The sequence below is a fragment of the Pseudoliparis swirei genome, chromosome 12 (assembly GCF_029220125.1).
Source record: "Pseudoliparis swirei isolate HS2019 ecotype Mariana Trench chromosome 12, NWPU_hadal_v1, whole genome shotgun sequence".
Classification (NCBI taxonomy): Eukaryota; Metazoa; Chordata; class Actinopteri; order Perciformes; family Liparidae; genus Pseudoliparis; species Pseudoliparis swirei.
The window spans coordinates 8,522,446-8,541,811 of record NC_079399.1 but is presented as its reverse complement, the minus strand read 5'-3'; the positions used below and the strand labels follow the sequence as shown (position 1 = coordinate 8,541,811).

Here is a 19,366-nt window from a genome sequence, read left to right as displayed (position 1 = left end):
GAGGTGAGCACATGGCCTGACTTTACCTGTTCAATCTTGTACCATTGTGTATTTAGCAGCTAATGATCTATTCATTTCAAGTATCTCCAAGCTCTTTGAACTGGGGCACACTCAGGCACCCACACAAGTTAACAGCCTTTTATTTATTTTAAGAGAGATTGCACTCATTCATATTCATATTAATGTGTACTTTTATTTTGATGTTTTGACAACCTTGTTTATAAATTGTTTATACATATATACATATTTTAAATGTATGCCAATAAAGCCATGTTTAATTGAATAAAGAAATTCTGCCAACAAATCCACGTATAATTGAATTGATAAAGTCTGCAGCTTTTCACGCATGTATTTACTTGTATGTCACTAAAGGTTTTGTAAATAAGCTTGTAAAAACTACCTTTTACTTTGAAAGGACGCCGGAAGTTGGGACTTTTACTTTCACCCACCAAACATCCGCCTAACTTCAGCGCACAGTGGAGTAGCAAGGTAACGTTCATGGTCAGCTATTAAAGCTAACGTTAATTAGTGCAGCCGTGATAAGTAATAATGCCGGAAATGCCTTCTGTTCAGAATAACTGTTCGTAGCTCCCCTTCGCTAGCTTAGGTGACGGTTGTCCCCGTTACCTGTCGCTGGCCGTTTTAATCGTTGATTTAAGGACGTAAGTCTGAAGTTAGCTCGACCTGCGGGCTGTAATTCGCTCAAACCAAGCACGAGAAACGCATGAGGAGTTTTCACAAAGCATCAGCTCAGAGGGAGGATGCCTCGTTTGGAAAAGTCAAATAGCAGAGAGACCAAGAGGTAAGACTGAAGCTCCGCGTGCGAGGTGTGTTTGTTGATGGCAGTCGGACGGAAAAGAAGCACCATGTGACTTTAGTGCAACATTGTATCTGGCAGGCACGTTTAAAAGTGAAACTTGCGTAATGCTATAACTTTAATGGTCACATGATCTCACAGTTGATCATGTGACCACAGCGTGTAAGTGAATCGAAATGTGTGAATGAGGTCCAAATGTTGTCGTTTTCTAATATAAATGTGCGTGTCTGTTGCTGTGCGTAGACCTAAATTAGACTGGACGTTTGTGCAGAGGCTCTGCAGCATTCAGAAGGTCCTGTTCCCATCATGGACCAGTCAAAGCGCCCTGATGTTTGGGACGCTGCTCGTGGTCACGCTCACAGGTAACTGCTGTTCATAAAGGTGATTTGAGTGGTGTCATGGCCGTAAGGGGAAGTAAATGGTCACATTCGGCTCAAAATGGCCAACAAATGAAATGTCTCTCCCTTGAAACCTCATGAGATGCATTCAATGTCTTTTGTGGCATTACAACACATACTATGTTTTTATCTTTCTTCTTCCCATCTCACATGTAGCTCAAAGGTTGGTTCAAAGGTTACCTAATTTCCCTGCAAGTCTTTGTTGTCCCATCAACAACATTTCTTTTTTTCTTCCGGCTCTCAGAGCAGCTAATCATTTACCAGGTGGGTGTCCTCCCGAGTCATTTCTACAGTGTGCTGGCAGACAAAGATTACTCGGCCTTCCAGAGTCTGGTGGGCACAGCGATGGTGCTCATCTTGATCAACTCCACAGTAAGTTGAAGGAGCAGTCGGTGGTGGCAACAGTTGACTAACCTGCTGATAATACTTGCCCAAATGTACCGAAAGATACCCTTTTAGAGGTCATTTATACGATTTGACTCTCACACATGTGCTAACTCGGCAGTATGTGTCTGTATGTTTATTTTTCCTTGTGCGTATTTAGGGGATTGACACAAAGATTACTTTTACTTAACTTTTAAAAACATTTTTAAAGAATAATTAATGCATCATCACATGTTTTTACTCAATACCTCCACATAGTTTATTGATAATCTGTTTATTCCTTATCAAGCTTTATGATATTACGCCATGTATTGGAAGTCTAGGATATCTAGGAAGAACTTGTTAGTTATTGTGCAGTGCAATGCCAGAGAAACCTTTCTACATACTTAATCTTACAATCATTCAAGGAATACTTCAACCAACAAAAGAACATATATCACATACCAATGTGTCTTTGAAATCTTGAAGAAAACTTAGTTTTACTCGCATGCCCTTACCCAATTTGTGCATTATAATCCCAATTGTCATTTATCCAGTTATATACTAGGTTGGGAAGTAGTTATTATATGACAGGATAATTGAGACTTGGCTTATAGAGTTTTGAGACTTTGTACACAGATGTTTTGTGTAGTTTGGCTGTGGTTAAACCCCATTTATTTACATTCATTAAAACTTCTTTGTTTATCTTTGAGGAATGCAGGCAAAAGAAAGTTAGGTTAGTTAAGAAAACAGTGTGAGCCCTTTGTATAGAAATGATCATTTTGTGGGTAAAGTATTTATTTTATGTTATGAGAGTTCAACATACGAGTTATGTGGAACACTCTAATGTTCCTGATACTCTACATGATGTGTCTGGCTGGATATTTCTGAAACTGTTTTGTATTTTTTTTGTTTGTATTGCTGTTGTAATAAACATTGGCAACTTTACAAGGTCAGGACAACCTGACACGTTCAGTTTACTTCTTTCACACATGTGATACTTGGATTTTGAACCGGAGGAATTGCAAACGCGTAACCTTATTTCTTTGACCACATTGGTGTTTCATTGAACAGCGACAGCAGGCCTTTTCTAAAATATGAGGAATCATACGATGTTTACTGGTTAGTCTCCCAGGGATCCTCATATAGTTACTGTTTATTGTCTCTGTTACTTAACTCTGACGGACCATGTTCTCTCTCTCTCTGTGTGTTCCTCTCTACCAGTTGAAAAGTATCGACCAGTACATTTGCAATCTGATGTACGTTACCTGGAGGCGGATGCTAACGGAGAGCCTCCATGCATCCTACTTCCAGGGCAGAGTCTACTACACACTCAATGTTCTCAGAGGGGAAATAGACAATCCGTAAGCGTAATTACTTTTCCTCTTTATCGTCTCGGACCTATTTTTAAGAATAATAACGTATACATTGCAATTTCAAATCAACAAAATCTGTCAACTGAAAGATGACGTGGCAAAGTATATCATGTATGTAACACCATCACAAGGAGGGATCATGTGATTAGTTGTGTCTTTGCGTGTCGTGTAACTTGCAGAGACCAGCGGATCAGTCAGGATGCAGATCGGCTGTGTAAGCAGATGAGCACCATGGCGAGTCGTTTGATTGTCTCTCCGTTCACGCTGGCGTACTACAGCTACCACTGCTTCTATAGGTACGTTTGTAGCGCACCCATACGCCACACTCTTTAACACATTTAACGCCTCCTCTGTCGTTGAAGCGTCATCAGGGACGTGCATTGTGATCTGTGAATACATCATGTTATTACAGCCTCTGTGTCTGATCCTCTCTGCTGCAACTTTTTGTTAAATGTGATGCTCTATTTTTGCACTCTAACTGCAGCAAAATTACTTTGATTTATTTGCATATTATCTTTTGTAGGCTTCAGGGTCTTTCATTTGATTCCACTTCATTAAGTTTGAATGTACTTTCCTACTCGATCACTTTCTCACGTTGTTTTAGTACCTCATGCAAAGCATTCTGAATTCCCTTTGTTGTAATATAAATGAAGTTGCTCTGCTTTGTAGCACCGGCTGGATTGGTCCTGTGAGTATCTTTGGCTACTTTGTGATTGGGACCATCGCCAATAAAATCCTCATGGGGCCGATTGTATCGACTCTGTTTGAGCAAGAAAAACTGGAGGGTGACTTCAGGTAAGTTCAGTGTGTACGTCACGGTGAATCAAGACTTGACAAACAAGTGTCTTTGTCAAGAAGAATGTGCACTGACAGACAAACATGATAGACTCAGACGTGTTTACCTGAACTTTAGAGTGGCAGAGTATTTCGCCAGCGTTATGGGACGCAAATCCTGTGTTTTTAAGGAAATTTGTCCTTTGTTCAGGGGAAGTTTCGGTAGACTTTGGCTTCATGCCTTTTGTTTTGGGGAAATAACACAGGATGTGTGTCCGCTTTGAAAGAGGGATTTATTCCAACTATCACAAGTAAAAACAATTGGATGATGTGTTGACGGGGAACAGTTTGTGTCGAGTTGTGTTTTCTTTTTCAGAAGTGTATATGTTTTTGTATCTCCAGATTTAAGCACATGCAGATCCGTGTCAATGCAGAGTCTGCAGCTTTTTACAGGTGAGGCACAAACAAGTTATACACCACGGTCAATCTTATCTCATTTATTTGACCATGTCATGTGACTGAATCCTGCCTGCATAATTCTGCCAATCATAACCACACAGCCTCCAGAGAGAGTATGGCGTACTGTGATTAGTCTGATCATTCTGACTCACCAAATCATAAAAAAAGGGTACAAGTTGGCCGAAATGCTGCGGCCTGTGTTTTCAGAGCCGGTAAAGTGGAGCACATGAGGACCGACCGCAGGCTGCAGACTCTGTTAGAAACTCAGAAGAGTCTCATAAACAAAGAGCTCTGGCTTTATAGTGAGAACATCCGACACCTCCCCACTCACAGGCTCACATCCCGCATTGCTTTGAGTCAACCTATTAATCTCTGACTTGTCCTCTCAGTCGGGGTGAACACGTTTGACTACCTTGGAGGTTACCTCAGCTACATCATCATCGCCATCCCAATCTTCACTGGTATCTACAATGGTCTCCCTCCTGGGGAGCTCAGTGCACTCATCAGTAAGGTAAGCGTCCCCTTTCCGTCCCTCCTACTTTAATTTCTTAAGAACTGCACCCTTCTTGACTTAAAAGATAAGAACCCTTAATAGAGATAAAAAAACAATTAATCTTTTTATTTTCATAAAGTAAGATAAAGTGGAATCAATTAGTCTTTATTTATATATATACATGTATAAATAAATCATGAAATCTAAATGTGCTCCTGGTACCTTTTCTTCAGAGTTTAGTTTATAGATGGCAGGTTTTTAAATGTTTGCCATCAGACTGGCTAAACGTGAACGTGTTGCTAATGTCACCAATAGGTGGCAGCAAAGGCTTTCTCTTCTGATTTACACACCATGCTGAGCTTGAATACCTCTCTTCCTCGGCTGTATTAAATTCCTCTCGTCTTATGTGCCTGGTTGTTGCTGCCTTTTGTGTTCTTTCATTAATCTTGTCTCTTACTTACTCTCTGCTCTGGGTCTCCCTCTCCTTGTTCATATTCAGAACGCCTTTGTGTGCATCTACTTGATAAATGGCTTCACGCAGCTAATAGACCTGTCAACCACTCTGTCCGATGTGGCTGGATACACCCACAGGTATCACACTGCATACTTAAATTCACTTCCCTGGAGAACGGATGATGACAGCCGCTTACATGCATGCCATCCACCTTTTCTATCACTGAAATCTTGGTGTGGGGGTTGCGGTCAGGATTGGGGAGCTGAGGGAGGTGATGGATGACATCCTACGCGAGCAGTGTGACTACGACCCGGCATCGGGGGAAAGCTACAACTTTGACAGGTTTGTGTGAGCACTACCTCTTTTTGATCTCTGCTGCACAAAAAGTATAGTTGGATTAAAAATATCAAAGAAGATGGCAAATTATATTGAGTGCTTGTAACAAACCTTTTCAGCCTCCATATGTTTTTTAAATTTTGTATATTTGTTTTCTCCATACAGTGACTTCAATGTCCATGCGGGCCCTGCGGACACCGCCTTCATCCTGGAAAATCTTTCATACAAATCTCCTTACTCTGACAAGTTGCTGGTGGAGAATCTGAGTCTGAAAATCAGCCAGGGAACCAATCTACTGGTGGTGGGGAACACGGGCACCGGCAAGACGTCACTACTGAGGGTCCTCAACCGACTCTGGGAGGCACACAGCGGTGAGGGAGCAGCGAGGGGGAGGCTGTCGACCGAGTGAAAGAAAATGATGTTTGATTGTAATGTGAGCGATATGACGGAAAAAGAGCTCGATGAAAAGGTTTAGCTTGTCGTAATAATAATACAACCGGAAACGGGAAAGACTGGAGCACACGTTGTTCTCATAAGTAGCCTCATAACCGTCACCCGTCTCCTCAGGTTTTGTCCACATGACCACATGTTTCGGGCCCAGAGGAACACTCTTCCTGCCACAGAAACCTTACCTGACCGATGGCACACTGCGGGAACAGGTGGCAGTCTTTTAAAAAAAATGTTTTATGTTTCTCTATAAAGCCTTTAACTTATTACATTTACGTATAGATGATGATATCCAAAGTTCTCAAATCTATCAAAATCCCTTTTTCCCAAAGGTTATCTATCCACTGAAGGATATTTACCCTGCATCAGGTATCACTCTGACTGAACTCTTTATTCATTATGCAGTTGGATATTATTGGTCGTCTAAATTACTGATGGTCATAATCTGAGTTTGCTTTTTTCCAGGGCCAGTGGACGATGACAGAATTATACAATTCCTGGAACTAGCTGGAGTGGTGAGTGGCAGTATATTTATTTTCAACCTAATTCTTAATTTTGTTTTGCTAAATAATTTATTCCATTGCATATTTAACCATTACATTTCATTTAGCTGACGCTTTTATCCAAAGCGATTTACAGTCATACAACAGACGCATCTACGGGGAGCAATTCAGGGTTAAGTGTCTTGCTCAAGGCCACATCCACTAGGGCGGGAATCAAACCGCCAATCCTCTGATTGAAAGACGGACCTGCTGACCACTGATGCCACTATTTTGAATTTGAACAAACACTAATCCTAAATCACACCTATCTGTGCTCCAGTCTGGTCTCCTGAAGCGGACCGGCGGGCTGGATGAAAAGGTGGAATGGAACTGGTAAGAGGAACAAGAAGGGAAGGGATAAACCTGTTTAGTCCTCAGGTGCAACACAATGATGCAGAATCTGAACTGGTTTTGTTCTGCAGGTACGATGTTCTGTCTCCAGGGGAAATGCAGCGTCTCTGCTTTGCTCGTCTCTTCTACCTGCAGCCCAAATATGCAGGTGTGTTGTTTATGATTTCTGTAATTTATTCATAAAGCATCTGAGGATGCAAGACCTTTTGGGATGCAGGGGAACTAGCCACGACTACATTTCATGTTTATAATTTGCAGTTTCATCCTGTCCTCTATTAGAGGTGACCCAAACAGGAATTTTGTTCAACATATTGAGTTATCTTTTTTTGTTTGCAGTGTTGGACGAGGCCACCAGCGCTCTGACGGAGGAGGCAGAAGCTCAGCTGTACCGGACCTGTAAACGCCTCGGCATGACTTTGGTCAGTCTGGGCCATCGCAGCAGCCTGGAGAAGGTACTGCCGACCGAGAACACACACCCATCATGTCCCGCATGAAACTGGACAATCTGACTTCAAACTACTATTGGAGAAACAATTTAATGGAATTGTTTAACTTGCGTATCTCATATCGTGTCCTATATAGACAATTCTGCGTAGTGCCTGGAGAATTGCATTATTCACTCCATGATTCTCTGAATCATCTCACAACAGTACAAAGTTGTGTGTTTATTTTAAGTCCATGCTTATTTGGTTTCACTATTACATAGATTTGACCTCTACTGTGTCTTCTTGACATTAACTTGTTTTGTTGTTGTTGCAGTACCACGATGTCCAGTTGAAACTCTGTGGAGGAGGCCTGTGGGAGTTAACCAAGTTAAAAGGAGGCACCAAGAGCCTCGAAGAAGAACTGTGACTTCAAGGTCATTTCTTTGACATTGTGGACATGCAGTGAGCTTCAGTGTGGGAGACGAGGACATGACACACTCCACCGCAGGGACTGGCTGTTAAAGTACCGTGATACTGAGCACTGGTGTTACTGAGGAATTCAGGAGAGCTGTCCTCATGCAACGTTTAGGCAGAGCTGGACCCAAATGGTTTGGAATCATCACAACAAATCAGAAAAGGACATTTGAATCTTTCCATACGCACATTTACGTTTTTTTTATAGCATTATGATTACATTTGTTCATTGCATTATGTTTACAATCACTTTTTCACATCAAGTGGACAGCACATCTGTGGGTTATACATAGTTTTAAAAAGTTGTTTACCTGATTTCACAAAAATGTCATATGTACAATAAAAATAATCCCATATTTGGCCTTTTTAAAATAGTTTGATGCAATTGCACATGTGTCAGTATCACTTCCATCTTCCTCATTTTTAAATGAAAGTGTTTCCAGGAACTGCATCTTCATGGTTGTTGTTTACCACAGAGGTCACAGTGACCTTGGATGATCTCTTGAACTGCTACGGGGTCCTCCAGCGTGCTGAGGTCACCCAACCCGTCCAAATCACGCTCCACCACTTTGCGCAGCACCCGGCGCATTATCTTCCCTGAGCGTGTCTTTGGCAGCCGCTGGACGAACTGAGAGAACGACACAATGAGCCTCGGGACGAGTTAACGATCAACTGAGACGGTCAGGCGGACCTACCTGGATGAAGTCTGGACAGGCGTATTTGGCGATCTTTTTAGATACCATGTTGCTCAGCTGCTGACAAAGGTCAGCGCTTTGAACCACCACGTTCTTTTTTAGCACCACAAAGGCGTAAACCCCTGGCGACAAAGAAGTTTTTAATACGAGTGTTTTTTAATATTGTACTTAAGCACTGTAAAAACTCAAATTTTTTAACTGACAAAAGATTTCTTGCTCACCTTGTCCTTTGAGGTCATGCGAGTATCCTATGACGGCGGACTCGGCCACTGCAGAGCATTGATTCTGTTACAGAAATCAGAGTTCATCCATACACTTTATGGGAAGACATTTTTAACTACTAAATCAAATATAAATGTTACTCAAATGTCTAATTGTTTTATTACTTTGGAATATAATTATATCCACATGTATTGAACTCCATATCAGTCATTTTGAGAACCGTTGTTAAATTTTACAGCCTATGCAAAACAAAAAAACATTTATAAATAATGTAGATTACATGTCATGGTCCTTAGAAAATGTTTTGACTTTTCACAGCTACCAAACTTCCACTTGTCCAACAATGTAGAACTATTGTGAGTTTGAGAAAAGGTGAGACCAATGCTTCCATAGCGTGCTCGTAAGCTAACGTTAGTACCATCTTCTATTCTATTGGTTGCCCGTACCAAAATGTCCTCTATCTCTGCCGTCCCAATCCTGTGACCGCTCACATTGATGACATCATCAAGGCGGCCAGTGATCTGGTAATACCCCTCCTTAGAGCGATAGGCGCCGTCCCCAGTATAGAAGTAACCTATTGGAACAAAGAGTTGGAACGACTGAGATTTTGAATTCGCAAAATAAATAACATTTTTAAAAAAGTAATTAAACCCTAAAAGTAGCGAGTATTTGTTATCCTGAAGACATCATTCTGTACCAGGGTGAGGCAGACAGTAGGTCTCAATGAATCTCTGGTGGTTGTTATGGATCGTGCGGGCCATGCCGGGCCAGGGCTGAGCGATGCACAGAGCTCCTGACACGCCGTTGGCCGTCAGCACTTTTCCCTGAAAACAATATTAAGACGAGTGATAATGTGAACGCAGGAAAACAAGAACAGCTAAATTATAAATAAAAAGTAATACATCGATCTCATGAAATAAGGATTTTGGTTGGAGCACAACAAATATTTAAAGTGCATGTCATTTGAAGCATTGTGTGATAATGTAACAACTAGACAAGACTGAAACAAAACCTACAGAATATTACTTAGAATACGGTGTTTTTGATGAGCAAGGACGAGAGATAAGCCGCCACTCCAACTGTCGGCCCAATCTGTGCATTTAAAAAATCATCTGCGACAGCCACAAAGTATGACAGATTTGTAAAAGGGAGTTTAGCATGAACAGACTGGGACTGATGGGTGGGAGCAGGGTGGGTATCAAAAGTGACACAGCTGGTGAATGTTTTATAATCCTAATCTGACCCTCGCTCCAGGCCGTTCCCAGCCATCCAACATTTTCAGGGAACACACACACACACACACACACACACACACACACACCTCAGTGTCCATGAGCACGGGCTTAATGCCAAAGAAAGGTCTCATCGCCATTCCTGGGACAATCTCTGCGTCTGGTTCTGATGGCCTTGGGGTGATGCAGATGCCACCTGTCTCTATGAACACAGCAAAACAAGGCACATTTTAAAGTTGCTATTCTATCAACAACAACAAGTTTACTGTCAATAAATCTCATTCAAAGAACAAAACAGACCAAGTGTTTGTCAGTTTTTTGCAATTATTATTGGTCTAACTTCCCTACTCTGCGGCCCTCAGCCCTGACCCCATTGGATTCTCCTAAAGATAACATCAGTTATATTCAAATTATTATATATTTGCGGGGGGTAAATGATAGAGTTAACTAACCTATATGCCCGTCATACATTGAATCATGTAGGTTGTGGAACTATCAGCCATACTAAGTAAATGAAATGAGGTTTGCATGAACATCAGGGACTCTGGTAATCCGCCTGGTGGTGGCAACCGCGCTGGAAGCGGCGGACCCGTTATTAAGTAGGGCACAGCCGATGATCCCACAATAGCATCAGCAACCGTTGTTCAAATTTTTAAAAAATCGAAAATCTTTCCCCTCCAAAAAATCGACACTTTTCAGTTGAGCCACTTCCAAAATAAATAAGGGCTGTCGTAAACGTTTAGAAAGGGTAAAGAAGTGGTTCCCCATTTGAGAATAGTATAATTCTTGATTTGTCACTAAATGATGCAATGGTTTAAACGGTGACGTAAATACTTCCGTTGATGTCTTGACCGATTTGACTTAAATGGACCGTAGTGGTCAGAGGGGAATGCAGGTCCACTGTCCTTTCCTATGTGTGCAGTATGTTTCCACTTCATATGACTTGTTTTGGGAGAAGGGGAATGTGGCAAGTGAGTCTGATCGGCCTCAAACTTCATGAGATGTCACCACCCAGAGACAAACCTGGGAACATTTTTGTTGATTGCTTATATTTCTAACCACACTATATAATTACTTTTGCATTAAATTTAACATACTATGCTATGACTTTTTTTGACATACTATACAATAAAATCGTAAACTTTAATAACGTAAAAGTTAATCCTTTTTAACTATGACTTTTATTTACTTAATACATTACAACTTTTTCGAACCTACTATTCGCTGAATATTTGTGACTTTTTTCAACATACTATATGACTTAAAAAAAATTATTTGACACTTTTAGTATGACTTTTTCAATATACTAGACTTTTTTTCAGAGTATGGTAAAATTGTTTAATGCATAATATTGTAATCCTCTCCTTTAAATTTAAATAGGTTAAGAATGACAACTTGTAGAAAATGACTCCTGTACGAGTGTTGAAGGGATCATTATCAGTAATGCTGAAGTTGTATCTGGAAGTGAGATGGAAAATATATTTTGTTTTATGTATGCATATTCCTATGTGACCTTCGCTCATATGTTGGACATCTAAAATACGTTTGTTTTTTCACCTCAAGTCCTTCTGCATCCTCTCACCTCTCTAGTCCTGTATGATCCAACACGGAGGCCGTATGCCAACAGCGGATCACAATCTAATTTTCTCTCTAAACCGGCTACTTGCTCCCAGATCAACCAAATGGCATTTATGAATAATGCCACTTAGTCCTAATTGGAAACACTGGTCCAGGAAAATAATATAATCCTTTTTACTGAAGTAGGGTATTTGGGTCATATCTGTGTCTGTTATTATCAAACTCATGATGCTCTGATGTTTAATTATCATCTATTAATTATAGATTTGAACCATTTGTATGATAATTAAGGCAGCTTTGCTCCATTTGGTCATCACTTAATTTAATTTGGGGGACTGAAGATAAAACGCAGTGTCAGTCTGTGAAACGTAATATATTAGTGAAACCAGCTGATTTCAAACATGTTGTCATGATATACCATCATCAGCTACTTTAGAAAGGGAATAGTTGTTATTTCTCAGTGACATCAGCGGTAATCTAGAGAGAAAGGACAAGTTTGATGTGTCACACCAATTACTGTAATTATACGGTCACTAATGTATTTTGCCACAATTTACTTATTAAGTATCAATAAATATACTGTTGTATATTGTTTCTATTTCACTCTGGTATCTTGAATACAAATCATTCAAGATGGAAGAATGTATCAAGATAACTATGCAATTACTTTTAGAAATCTTATTTTTTACAAAGTTATACTTTCTATTTTCCTGTGTTTAATATGAAGAAAAGACAGAATTTACATTTGCCGTGGGTTTGGAGGGAGGTCAGGATACAATCAAACCATAGAGACTTGTGTGGTCGTGGGAAGTATCACAAAGATCTGAGTCTCTCCATTTTGTGACGTGGCTCTTGGCATCTACGGCCATAACATCTGCAATCAGACTGTCTTCTGTTAGCTTTCTGACCAATCAAAACCATGGATGAAAGACGGATATATCCAGATATATCTGGGTATGACCACCTTTTCTTTTTCTGCACTCTTATAGTTTTGACCCAAAATATTTGGGCTGCAACTAATCAGTTATTTTCACTGTCGATTGACGTGTCAATTATTTTTACCATTCATTTGTTTTGCCTCAAATGTCATAAAATAATACAACTTGTCTTCAAATGTCTTGTTTAGTTCGTCCACATTTTAGGGAAGTTCAAAGGTTAAGTCCAATATTGCTCAATTATTGTCTTTCTTACTATGATATTCATATATTGTCTTGTTTTTTAACATATCAGGAATGACACATTTAGTATATGTACATATATATATATTGGTGTAACATCATATAGTGTTAATAGTGACTGTATTTTTATTCCAAATTAAGCAAAAAAGGTTGAAGTTGAGATTTAGTTCACGCCTCTGATACTGAAATCAGATGTTGTACTCAGGGAAGAAAACTTGTGGTGTGATGTGGGAGTCCAGAGCCAACGGAGACGTAATGTATTGCTCCACACGGCTGCAGGCATGTTATGTAACACTGGTATTGTTAGAGAGCTGGAGCCAACTGTTCTTTCCCTTTAAGACCGCTGTGTTCAAGGAAGAGTTACTGACCCCAACAAGCAATGAAATGCTCCAGTGAGAGCACGAGTCAGAACAAAGTTCATTGATAAATACATTTGATAAATCTGTATTAAGAGGAATAAATCACTCACAATTTTCTGGTTAAAGAGATTTCAACTTTGACAAATGACCCAGCTGATTATAAAAATGATCATGAATACATTTCTTGATTAATAATTTGACAAATTCCTCCAACGATACGGTGACTGTTGAATAAAGAAGATGCGACGTCGAACACTTCTTAATGTAAACAGTCTGTGAAGTGATATATTGGTTTAATGGTAATGAATTGGCACCACGCTCTGCTGTTCATGGTGAACAAACACATCATAATCCTATAAGTGTAGTGGATGGAAACAAGCATTTATTTAGCAGTTTTCTCTTTATTCTGTTAAAATTAGCAATGACTTGAGATGGAAACCTGGCTAATGTGGTTTAAATCGTGTTAGCGTTAATAAGCATTAGCTCATAAGTTCCACACTTCTGTGAATTCCCACCTGTTTGCCACCAGGTGTCCAACACAGGGCAGCGTCCTTCCCCAACCACTCTGTGGTACCACTCCCACGCTTCAGTGTTGATGGGCTCACCCACTGCAGACAGAGAAGAACAACTTTAATCCGATAATGTAGTCCTAAATTATATTTGTACTGGTTTCAATGCATTTTCTTTCTACTTATGGAGTTATATTCTTAATGGTAAGCTTCGTGTTTTAACCCAACATGATGTAAGGGAACAGGTGTGTGTGTATGTGTGTGTGTGCGTGCGTCAGCATGTAATCTCCTGGTATGCTGTAATTGCATGTTGACATTCCAGAGAGGCTTGACTTTCAATATACTTTCAGGATAAGCTTCATTTAAGCTTAGTTTAAGCTGGTTGACATAAAACAACTCAATGCATGCTAACTTATCAAAGTAAAAAAATGGTATTCCAGACAAATATAGTCACTACAAAGTAGGACTAGAGCCGTGATACGTGATTACATCAAAGCCTTTACATTTATCAACCATCAGCCCTTGAAAAAAATACAATGAACTGTGAGTGATGCTGCACTGAAATACCTATCTGACATTAGCTCTTCTGAATTTTCAAATTGAAATCACGAACACATGATTAGAAATAAACATTAAACTTCCAGTTTACAATCGAGGTATATTTGTGGCCATAATTACAGGGATTGTAACATTTTGCTCGTCATTATCCATCATAATCCAACAATGAAACCACATGTACAACCAAAAGAGTGATAGCCACATGTGTCCACGTCCTACTATAATCTATATATCTATTGAATTATAAAAGCTGTTTCCATGCACAGCTGTGTGTAAGAATGGTAGGTCAAAACTGAATTGTTGTAGATGTTTAAAAATAAACTATTTTCCATTATCTTATCTCTTGTGCCCAGAACAGTCTTTAAAAGTATCGTGTTTGCCATACCAGAGCCCAGAGTTTTGAGGGTGGAGCGGTCGTACTTGTGGACCCACTCGTCTCCGTACTTGAGCAGCAGGCGGATCGCTGTGGGCGCCCCGTAGAACTGGTTTATCTTCAGCCGCTGCACCATCTCCCAGTACCTTCCTGTGAACACAAGGTGCCGAAATCAGCATGTTTAACCCTCCTGTTACCTTTAGGGTCAATTTGACCCCATTCAATGTTTAATGTCGGTGTTCTTTGGGGTCAATTTGACGCCAGGCTGTTTTTCACTGTCAAACATATAAGAAATATCAACTTTTTTATATATTTAAAGGGCTATTTAGGTAGTCAACAAACAAACATAAAGTACCTCACACTTAAACTTGGGAAGCAATATTAATTCTAATAATTTTCTGGAGGTTTTAATTGCTGGAGTCAAATTGACCCCGAGGGTAAAATATGTTAGTAAATGTGAAGGTAACAGGAGGGTTAAAAGAGATATTCCACAATGTGATGGAGGAAACTGAGAATCTGAATCAGAATGTAGACATTAGGGCAGGGGTCAGAGAGAGCGAGAGAGAGAGAGGTCATTTCACATGGCGTACCTGGAAAAGAGAAACGTCGGTCATATTGCAACAAGTGGTTTCAAGAACCACAACTGAAGTTCCTGCGCACCAGATAATTCAGTTCATATTTACTTTATTTTAAGAGTCCCATTTTTCAATTGTTTTCTGTATTTATTTATTTTTTATCCAGCCTTTATTTTACTTGAAACTTTAACATGTATTTATTATAAGAGTATGTATTATATGTAATTAATCCAGTTCAATTTGAAATCTGACAATAAATATTGTTTAGATATTATTCATTTATTTAATTTCAGATGTTGACTACATGCAGACGTTAATACAACTGTTGGCTACTTACAATACATTTGGCATAAATCCTAGCGGAAATGAGACGTTATTGTTATTATTATTGTGTGATGTTCTGGACCTTCGCATGGAAAAATTCTCCCTAACATAGCTGAATTTGAATGGTTGACCTCTAGATTAGGGTGAAGCAGTCGCCTGAGAACTAAGACTTTGACTGGAAGGGGCGTTCTAGTTTCACCGTGAAGATAACCAGGTGTGTGTGCTGACTCACATGACGCACAGTATGTGTCCCGACTCCTATGTATACACAAGTCCTAATTTTAGTGTGGAAGGTATGGCCAAGTTCAACTTCAACTGTAAACAGTTATTCATAGACAAAGACATGAGAGTGCAGAGCTCTTGGAAAAGGACAGGAACACTTAGCGGATGTTTGAGAACACACTGCACACTGACACCTAACATTTTATCCAACCACATAACCATAAGAATGATGATACCAGTGGAGCTGACAAAGGTGAACATACGACAGCTTTGAAGGTTTTACTGTGGAAATATCGTACAATTATTTTAAAAAGTTGCAATGACAGAAGAGTTGTCTTTTTGTTTAAGAATAGGACGAGTCGAATACATTCCTACATTAGCTGATGTTCATACCTGGGTCGGGGTAAATGGGGGTGCTCTCGAACAGGACAGTGGTTCCCCCGTTGGCAAGAGGCCCGTAGACACTGTAGCTGTGTCCGGTTATCCAACCAATATCTGCCACGCAGCCGAATACATCTCCGTCATGGTAGTTGAAGACATACTGGTAACGAGAGGGAAGAGGGATGGGACGAATGGGAAGGATAGAAAAAGAACAAATGGTATTTTGTTTCCTTTTATCCGACCAAAATGGAAGGAGTCTCTTTCTGTGTGTTTTATTAGTGCTGCATGTCTGTCCTCCTTTGATTTTCTTGTAAAACCGATGGACTTTAGACTTGGCGGGTGTGTTGCTGCAGACCTGAGGATGTGCTATGTCAAGTGTGAGCTCTTGAGAGCTACGGGACATTTCATTCGTCATTTTCTCGACAGACGTTTGTTCATTCTGGGCTCCTTGACGCTTGGCGGACGTATCGCCCAAGACCCGGGGAAGCACCGTGTCAAGTGTCAAGTTGTTTGGATGAGCGGTTGTTGGGAAAGCTGCATCACCGGCGGCCGAGCAACCGCCCCGATCTAACCAGACGTGTATTAATACTCTTAAATAACCCTTTTCAAGCTTCAAGTGTAGTTCATATATCTTGATAATTAACAAAAAATAACAACTTTACACAAATGAATCATGCTTAAACAAAAGCACAATTTTTTTTAAATCTCCTCAATAATCTGCTGTGATCAGGCTGAGATTTCCTCTACAAATGGTCAGACACTGGATTATTATGGACCTCCTTCTGGTCTCTTCACACGTTGTGATCATGCAGGCCGTGGTGGGTGTTTACCCTGTGTGTGAGCGCAGCGTACAGCAGGTATCCGGCCTGAGTGTGGACGAGGCCTTTGGGCTTCCCGGTGCTGCCTGATGTGTAGAGCAGGAACAAGACGTCCTCGCTGTTCATGGCGGCTGGCTCACACACCAAATCCTCCTTTAGCATCTCCTGTAGGACATCAGGACTTTTGTTGTATATTTTGAATCATGGTGCAACACAACCTGACTTTTGAAGCTGCTTGAAGAGAACATTTGTTTCAGGCATGAAGGGATTGGGATTAGTGATGACACATTAAGATGACAGAGCAACCTCAACACAAACTCCATTCAGTAGCTTTCCAACTCATCACAGGAACTTCTACAGCAGATGGAGATTGTTTGATATCATGTAAATGTTTATTTTACGGTTTCCATTTGTCCTCTGCAGAGAAAGAGCTTGTGGCATGCTTAAAAAGCACATCTACTAATGGACCTGATGATGCAACTGTTAAGACAACCTTTGTTTCCAACATCAAGAATTAACTTTCAATTCAACAGATTAGCTGATTCAGATCGGTTAGTCTATTGAATACATTTTAACAGACTCATTCGCAACGGCAACATGTTTTAATCTCCATTTATTCTGGGAAAGGTGACACCGTGCAGTTGTAGTCCTCCGCTGTTGGCATTAATATCTTAATCAAGATCCGATTGGTCTGATCTCTCACCTCCTCCATGGCGACATCCCTGGCTGTCATGGCAACCGGAGTCTCTGTTCTCATGGCAACAAACACCTGCTGTACTCCCGGGCAGCTCTGAACGGCCGTATCCACCGTCTTCTTCAGCTCGCTGACTTTGCCTCCTCTGACGCCCTGGTTCACCGTGATGACGGTGCTGGACTGGGCTGAGAATGTGATGCACATGAAAATCAGACTGCTGACTTGAATAGTTATCATACTAGGGTTATTTGGGAGTTTTTCCTGGTCCGATGCGAGGTTTTGGGGCAGGGATGTCTATGTGTACAGATTGTAAAGCACTCCGAGACAAATTTGTAATTTGTGAAATTGGGCTATACAAATAAACTGAATAGAATTGAATTGAATACTTAGAAGTTTAACAAACTCTATTTATGACAGATATAAATTCAACATTATTGTGTTGGGTTGTATCACACCACCATTAACAAAGGACTGACATATTATATTCCCCGGCTTATCGGGTTGGCTCGTCTGTTTGGTGCCGAGCAAGTCGTGTTCAAGGTTTTATTTGGGCTTTTTCACTAAAGAAAGCTGCTGAGAGATGCAAGGTTAACAGAACCACATCATTTAAGTTGCAACAATGAGCTGAAAGGCACTAAATGCTCAGTAAAGCTGAAGGGAACTGCAGAGTGTGTGCGATTACCCTCTGAGGAGTCCTCACGACAAGCGACTGCTTCTCACATTACACCGCCTTTTGATCAATAACATAAAATATGAGTTCAGCCTTAAATTTATGGTCCTTGAATTCCCATGCGGCCACTTGAGCGTCCGCAGGCCAGTCAAACCGTCTCACCGTCTCGGATTCGCTCAGCGAGGGCTTCAGCACTGAAGCCTGCGAACACCACGTTGTGTGCTGCACCGATACGGGCGCAGGCCAACATGGACGCCACAGCCAGAGGGCAGGTGGGCATGTAGATGGTCACGGTGTCCCCTCTCTTCACGCCGTGCCGTCTCAACAGGTTGCCTAGGCGGCATGTCATCTCCAGCAACTCCCTGTTGAAGAAGTATCACTGAACTACACCACATGAGGCGAAAGGAGGAGGAACACCACACACACACATCGATCTGCTGACCTGTAGGTGACTTTGACCTCTGACCCCGATTCATCCCTCTCCCAGATCAGAGCCACCCTCTCTGGGCAGGTGTGCACGTGGCGGTCCAGGCAGTTTACTGCATGTGCAACAAGTCAACCAAACACACACACACAGAAAGGACACTTCCCATTATCTGCCACGCTAACGTGTTGCGTTCAAGATACTTTGAAAACACAGTAGCTATACACCGAGAGACTGTTATAATGCCTTCGCTGTCTACGTTTTTCTATTAAGAGTTTCTCAAAAAGCAGCATAAAATCCTGCCTCTAATTTAGAACCTCCAAATGCAGTTATTTAAATCTAATTAAATGTATATCTCACCGGACACGTTCAGCTGTCCTCCCTCAAACCACTTGATTCTCCCCCGGCTCAGGTCGCAGTCCTGGACCGTGTGGAAAGGACGGATCCAGGTCAGCCTGTGACGCGCCGCGGCGGCCCAGAAGGTATCGCTGTTGGAGACGGAGAACTCCTGCAGAGCCGAGCGGTCCGACACGCCGTCGAACCCCGCAGCCTCCGGCATGAACGCCGTGACGTTGCATCTCCGTCGACCCAAAACACGTAAATAAGATTTGAAGAGCCGACGACGAAAGTGAGCAACCATGTAGTTTGAAGTGCATCCGCCAGGCAGCCACATAACGACCGTGGAAGTATTCTGTGCTATGCGAAGAGAGTTTTGGGGGAGTTACTGATCACTTGGGAAGTCAAGCAACAGGAAGGGCTGGAGTGATGCCTTAAAGGGCGGTAGTAAACTCATGCGCCGACAGTTTTTCTCGATGCAGATAATAGTCGGCAGCTAGTCTCGTCAT

At 41.2% G+C, this 19,366-nt stretch overlaps 2 protein-coding genes across 4 annotated transcripts; one reads left to right on the top strand and one right to left on the bottom strand.

Moving 5' to 3' along the window:
- Positions 1 to 490: 490 nt before the first annotated feature.
- abcd4 (ATP-binding cassette, sub-family D (ALD), member 4) lies at positions 491 to 8,065 on the top strand. Of its 3 annotated transcripts, none has more exons than XM_056428054.1 (19): positions 491 to 802; positions 1,089 to 1,179; positions 1,460 to 1,587; positions 2,803 to 2,942; positions 3,134 to 3,250; positions 3,624 to 3,749; positions 4,131 to 4,181; positions 4,395 to 4,489; positions 4,577 to 4,698; positions 5,180 to 5,271; positions 5,387 to 5,476; positions 5,636 to 5,841; positions 6,038 to 6,129; positions 6,250 to 6,286; positions 6,383 to 6,432; positions 6,740 to 6,792; positions 6,882 to 6,958; positions 7,147 to 7,262; positions 7,570 to 8,065. In XM_056428054.1, exons 2-19 carry the CDS (start codon positions 1,146 to 1,148, stop codon positions 7,660 to 7,662), a joined length of 1,719 nt encoding a protein of 572 aa, XP_056284029.1. In that variant the 5' UTR covers positions 491 to 802; positions 1,089 to 1,145; the 3' UTR covers positions 7,663 to 8,065. The 3 variants fall into 3 exon arrangements, with proteins under 3 accessions (XP_056284029.1, XP_056284028.1, XP_056284031.1); XM_056428053.1 differs by having other exon boundaries at positions 1,061 to 1,179; XM_056428056.1 differs by lacking the exons at positions 491 to 802; positions 1,089 to 1,179; positions 1,460 to 1,587; ... (1 more) ...; positions 3,134 to 3,250; positions 4,395 to 4,489 and having other exon boundaries at positions 3,660 to 3,749.
- acss1 (acyl-CoA synthetase short chain family member 1) lies at positions 7,896 to 19,233 on the bottom strand. Its single transcript, XM_056428052.1, has 14 exons — positions 18,882 to 19,233; positions 18,540 to 18,636; positions 18,260 to 18,459; positions 17,437 to 17,612; positions 16,746 to 16,898; positions 15,928 to 16,075; positions 14,426 to 14,563; positions 13,489 to 13,581; positions 9,948 to 10,060; positions 9,324 to 9,450; positions 9,073 to 9,200; positions 8,626 to 8,689; positions 8,405 to 8,526; positions 7,896 to 8,337 (listed from the first exon to the last, which is right to left on the bottom strand). The coding sequence occupies exons 1-14, from the start codon at positions 19,192 to 19,194 to the stop codon at positions 8,164 to 8,166; spliced, it is 2,046 nt and encodes a 681-aa protein (XP_056284027.1). The 5' UTR covers positions 19,195 to 19,233; the 3' UTR covers positions 7,896 to 8,163.
- Positions 19,234 to 19,366: the final 133 nt, after the last annotated feature.

Coding starts and splice junctions, on each gene's coding strand:
- abcd4 (XM_056428053.1), top strand. CDS start 762: ATGCCTCGTTTGGAAAAGTCAAATAGCAGAGAGACCAAGAG. Junction 803..1,060: donor AATAGCAGAGAGACCAAGAG/GTAAGACTGAAG, acceptor TGCTGTGCGTAG/ACCTAAATTAGACTGGACGT. Junction 6,959..7,146: donor CCTGCAGCCCAAATATGCAG/GTGTGTTGTTTA, acceptor TTTTGTTTGCAG/TGTTGGACGAGGCCACCAGC.
- acss1 (XM_056428052.1), bottom strand. CDS start 19,194: ATGTGGCTGCCTGGCGGATGCACTTCAAACTACATGGTTGCTCACTTT. Junction 16,076..16,745: donor ACGCTGCGCTCACACACAGG/GTAAACACCCAC, acceptor TCTCGTTACCAG/TATGTCTTCAACTACCATGA. Junction 9,451..9,947: donor CCGTGCTCATGGACACTGAG/GTGTGTGTGTGT, acceptor TATTGTTTTCAG/GGAAAAGTGCTGACGGCCAA.